The sequence below is a fragment of the Chanodichthys erythropterus genome, chromosome 3 (genome assembly GCF_024489055.1).
Source record: "Chanodichthys erythropterus isolate Z2021 chromosome 3, ASM2448905v1, whole genome shotgun sequence".
Taxonomy (NCBI): domain Eukaryota; kingdom Metazoa; phylum Chordata; class Actinopteri; order Cypriniformes; family Xenocyprididae; genus Chanodichthys; species Chanodichthys erythropterus.
This window is the reverse complement of record NC_090223.1, coordinates 27,771,614-27,776,793: the sequence shown is the minus strand read 5'-3', so window position 1 is coordinate 27,776,793 and position 5,180 is coordinate 27,771,614. Positions and strand designations below refer to the sequence as shown.

General features: G+C 41.5%; 1 protein-coding gene across 2 annotated transcripts; it reads right to left on the bottom strand.

Annotated features, from left to right (window-relative positions):
• Nucleotides 1-456: 456 nt before the first annotated feature.
• Nucleotides 457-3,593, bottom strand: atp5mc1 (ATP synthase membrane subunit c locus 1). 2 transcript variants are annotated; one of them, XM_067372612.1, is made up of 5 exons: nucleotides 3,484-3,592; nucleotides 2,066-2,113; nucleotides 1,119-1,193; nucleotides 856-1,043; nucleotides 457-774 (listed from the first exon to the last, which is right to left on the bottom strand). In XM_067372612.1, the coding sequence occupies exons 2-5, from the start codon at nucleotides 2,102-2,104 to the stop codon at nucleotides 660-662; spliced, it is 417 nt and encodes a 138-aa protein (XP_067228713.1). In that variant the 5' UTR covers nucleotides 2,105-2,113; nucleotides 3,484-3,592; the 3' UTR covers nucleotides 457-659. The 2 variants fall into 2 exon arrangements, with proteins under 2 accessions (XP_067228713.1, XP_067228709.1); XM_067372608.1 differs by having other exon boundaries at nucleotides 856-1,193; nucleotides 3,484-3,593.
• Between the last annotated feature and the right edge of the window lie 1,587 nt (nucleotides 3,594-5,180).

Sequence of the window (5,180 nt, the reverse complement as noted above, 5' to 3'; positions counted from 1 at the left end):
AGTTAACTTTAGATGAGCACACCACATATTGCAAGTTAAAGAATGTGCATGTCAATAGAAAGCCCCATTTCTCCATGTTGTCAAACACTTGTGTTCTTTGGGTCTTGATATTGCATACAATCAGGAGGTTTCATAGCAAGCTAGTAAATGATAGGTGAATAAATGGGAAAACAAATCAAAAGCAAGTAGCGTTTTTAAATATGTTAGATTTCAATCTAAATCTCTACAATGAGTCTTCAAACATTTAGATTGACTTTGGGCAGGCTAAAGAAGTTTTATAGTAGTCAATATTTGAAGTGGATCAAAAAAGTTCAAAGTTGTCCAAAGAAGGTTTCAGGACAACTTTGATGAAAGGTTTTGCTCCACTTCAAATGTAGTTTTCAAAAACACCAGGCTAGTCTGCATTCCCTCAACAGACTCTACATTCTTATAGCAGAAACAACACACAAAAGCAAACAGATTTCAACCATTTATTCAGATGGTCTTATGTGAATTGAGTTCTTACATAAAACGTAGAGAGAAAAACGGTACAGGGGAACATAAAAAGGGAGAGTTTCTTGTAGTTTTGTTGGAATGGCGGTGCCACGGCCTAAGCTGCGCATCAGAGTTCCAATCTCCAGATCAAGGGAGTCGAACTGCTTGAAGAAAAGACATCCAAGTTACATGGCGAACAGGATGAGGAACGCCACCATCAGACAGAACAGACCCATGGCCTCAGACAAAGCGAAGCCCAAAATGGCGTAGGAAAACAGCTGCTGTTTCAGGGAGGGATTCCTGTAAATGAAGAAAAAGATTAGGCACAAGCTACATGTACAAGAAATAAACAAAGTTTAAGAGCCTAATTTTAAAGATTACCTGGCATAGCCAATAATAAGGCTGCCGAACACAGTCCCGATTCCAGCTCCGGATCCGGCCACACCCACCGTGGCAGCACCAGCACCAATGAACTTAGCTGCTGTGTCGATATCTCTGGATACAGCACTGGTCTGGAAGCCCCGGGTTACATTAAGGAGGGTCGCTTCACTGACTGGCAACAGAGCTGCCTGAAAGGGAGGAAAAGACATTTGAGCATGTGCAAGAGAAGCTGCAATGTATTTCAGGGCATTCACATTTTTTACCTGTTCAGTTCTTGCTTCGGGTCTGTTGAACAGGACTGAAACAGGCCGGGCCAAAACCCTGGATCCTCCACGGACCTGATGGGAAGAACGAACAAACTTTCAGAATGAGAAATAAATGCTTTGATTACCTAATCTTAACATTAAGCATATTTCTGATTGAAATTTTATGAGAGTGCAAGGATCCAGGGTACATCAATCAATTAAATTTCAACTAATAAACCAAATTAACACTATACTATGGATATTGCTGGCTCCGTGAGGAATTGACCAGTCGCTGGGAGTTTGATTGGCAAGCGATCTAATGAATCATAATGCAGAATCCGCCATTTTGTCCGACAAAGCAGTCAGGAGTTAGAAGTTCGACTTGAACTTGAAAAATGGTGTGTATTGACAACATTCCTTCTGATGTTCATTCATGTTTATTTGATGAAATAAATTAACTAGTAGGAAGAGATGATCGGTTCACGAGCTGCTTGAGCTGAGGCGCTACAGCAATCTGTCACGACACATTACAGAGCCACAAAATTGTTTTTAATGTTTGATTTCTTAAATTACACAATTTGAAAGCTGGGACTTTAATATCTTAAGTAACCCGCTCTGTCTTGTCTGTCGACATGTCAGTGTCCTCTTTGCTCCGCAAAGTATTTTTCACTCCGTGTGGCATGACAACGCCATGGCTTGTCGGACAACGCAACAGGGGGGCGGGTCTTTGCAAAGGCTCAATTGCTTATTATCCTCTTATAAGTTGTTTTGGATAAAAGAATCTGCTAAAAGCATAAGTGCAAGACAAAAGCAGCATTTAAATGCATGATTATAAACATGGTTAGAACTATATGTAGACAATTTCCATGGACACCAGAAAATACAATACACTAAAAAGAATGGCATTAAGGTAATTTTCTGAAACGGTCAATGGAATGTGATAGTATTTGAGCATGAATACATACCACAGCAGGTGAGGTGACGAACTTAGCACATGCGTACATGTTTGAAGCCTGTGGAGAAGAAAGATGTTAGACAGGTGTAAGAAAAGGGCACCAGTGTCATAAACATAGGATTTCATTCCCTCACACATAGTGAAGCAAAGTCAGCAAGACACACGTTTGTGCCAAACACTTGAGTTATCAATTAAAGATGACTACAACTCAATGGCAACCGAAGGGACTTCCAATTTAAATCAAGCCATCAGTACATTTCAAAAACCCACAGACCATTCAAAGAAAGATAATATTAAGTGTTACAAAATTTCTGTAGCATCCAAAGCAAATGACAGATGGTCTGTGTATATATAAAGGACCTAGACCTGCTTTGACAAGGGAACCTCTAACCAAAACTTTTAGGCCGAGAGCACATCCCCTCTAAATCAGTGGTCAAACATATGGCAGCATAAAGGTCATGATGTACTACTGTACTCAAAACACCCAACACAAGGTTTCACCCACTCAAGACACTGAGACATAAGAGATAGAGACAGAGTCAGCCTTCAAACCTGAGGTTATTAGAGCCTGTTAAAAGTCCACATTGTGACACTGACACCAGAAGCAACTAAGTCCATCAAAAAATACATTCTGTAATCTGTACACAATTTGCTAAGTGAGAGGAAGGTTAAATAAATATATATATATATATATATATATATATATATATATATATATATATATATATATATATATATATATATATATAGGTCACCCTTTGGACAACCTTTCGAACAGCCGGAGCATAAAGCCCGTGCTTCTTGCCTTAAACACATTATTAAGCAGAAAGTGACAGTAATAATCGGTTCTAAGGTTAATTTGAGTCTTAAGCTTGAGGCGTTTAACTTCCCAGCAAAACGAGCGCGCGGATAGTCTGGAGACTGAAGGTCACCAACAGCTCTGAATGGTACTTAAAACATAAACGCATATGAACTGCCTCATAAACATGCAAACAACAGACATAAACTATATTTAAATGTCATTACAGTATTAAAACACTTGCACTTGAAGGTGCAAGCGCAGCGCGAGCTTTCAGGCTGATGCGGGCCCAGTCAGACATCTTGCAAGTGTCACGAGCAATACGAGAATAAAACGTCCGTGCATTTTAAGTGCACCAATAAATCGTGAATCTGAGGAGCTTTGGCGTTATTTACCGGTTGCTCTTCGGGTTGAGGTCTCGAGACCTAATCGCAAAGGGACTCATTCATTCATTCGAGATGACTTTGACAAGCGGCTAGCGGAGCTTTAGCAACGCGCTTCTCTGAATGGCACCGGAAAACTGCAGTTATTTTAGCCGGATCAGAAACGTCCGCACATTTCCATAGCTTTAAAAAGTAAGGTTCCCCTACTATGCGTGTTTAGATGAATGCAGAGAATACCTGACTCACCGATTAGATACAGCACACAAGGGCCCGGGGTTACAGGGACAAGCTTGCAGCTAGAGGCAATGAGTACGCCGTGAAAACTGTCACCTTGTCATTTATAAGCTTCGGAAGTACGTCCTCGTTTGTGATTGGGCAGAGGGTCACACTTTCCCCCTCTGATTTGCTACGAGGTATGTCAATACATGAAACATACCCAAAGATGTGCTTTGTCAAGAAGGCGGGATCTCTTTGATTGGTTTAAACGATTTAAGGAAGAACGCCGGGAAAGTCAAGAATCGCATCCCGTGTCCCCTGTTTCTATTGGATGCTTTGGGTGGAAATCCCGCCTTATAGATTTTAGAGGACGGGGTGACTGCAATTGAATTGCAATAGCTGTTGGATATCTCCAGAGGGCGACCTGTGCTTTCTTTCTTGAGTGAATTGTGAGGATAGGTCTATGGGATAAGTAGCATAAATCTGTGGTTATGATGGCCTGAACTCCTTAGATTTTACCACCCAATAATCACACCTTCAAACCCACTGGATTAAAGCACAACAATATCTATCTTGAATATTATATCTCACTTTATCTTTTCACAGGTTGGTCAGTTCCTTTTGCTCTGTGACTACATCATTACTAAACTTCCTTTTAAACTATTTAATTTTCAAAAAGAGATGCTTTTTTCTTGGAATCTATGAACTCAAATACTCACCCCAAACAGGTGTTTTATCTAGAATAATAAGCATATTTTATATGATTTAAGTTTTTATTTCTTGAGAAATAGTATTGTAATGATGATATAGTTGCAGGACTGACCTATTCTGAGTTTCTCTTTAAATATATAATTCCAGTCACTCCTGAAGATTATGCTGTAGTTATGGATGCTGCCCCCTCTGGTGTAAAAATGCTTCTTGAAAATACACCCGTCAGGCATAACATTATGACCCCTGTGAAGTGAATAACACTGATTATCTCTTCATCATGAGACCTGTTAGTGGGTGGATATATTAGGCAGCAAGTGAACATTTTGTCCTGAAAGTTGATGTGTTAGAAGCAGGAAAAATGGGAAAGCGTAAGGATTTGAGCGAGTTTGACGAGGGCCAAATTGTGATGGCTACACGACTGGGTCAGAGCATCTCCAAAACTGCAGCTCTTGTGGGGTGTTCTCGGTCTGCAGTGGTCAGTATTTATCAAAAGTGGTCCAAGGAAGGAACAGTGGTGAACCGGGGACAGGGTCATGGGCGGACAAGGCTCATTGATGCACGTGGGGAGTGAAGGCTGGTCCGTGTGGTCCGATCCAACAGACGAGCTTCTGTAGCTCAAATTACTCAAGAAGTTAATGCTGGTTCTGATAGAAAGGTGTCAGAATACACAGTGAATCACAGTTTGTTGTGTATGGAGCTGCATAGATTCACACCAGTCAGGGTGCCCATGCTGACCCCTGCCCACCGCCGAAAGAGCCAACAGTGGACAGGTGAGCATCAGAACTGGACCACGGAGCAACAGAAGATGGTGGCCTGGTCTGATGAACCACATTTTCTTTTACATCACATGGATGGCCGGGTGTGTGTGCGTTGCTTACCTGGGGAACACATGGCACCAGGATGCACAATGGGAAGAAGGCAAGCCAGCGGAGGCAGTGTGATGCTTTGGGCAATGTTCTGCTGGGAAACCTTGGGTCCTGCCATCCATGTGGATGTTACTTTGACACGTACCACCT

Bases quoted from the DNA above. Each gene is read 5' to 3' on its own strand.
- atp5mc1 (XM_067372608.1), bottom strand. From the start codon at position 2,104: ATGTACGCATGTGCTAAGTTCGTCACCTCACCTGCTGTG. The intron at 1,194-2,065 runs GTATGTATTCAT...TCTTCCCATCAG, and splicing joins TCGTCACCTCACCTGCTGTG to GTCCGTGGAGGATCCAGGGT. The intron at 775-855 runs GTAATCTTTAAA...CTTCATTTACAG, and splicing joins CTTATTATTGGCTATGCCAG to GAATCCCTCCCTGAAACAGC.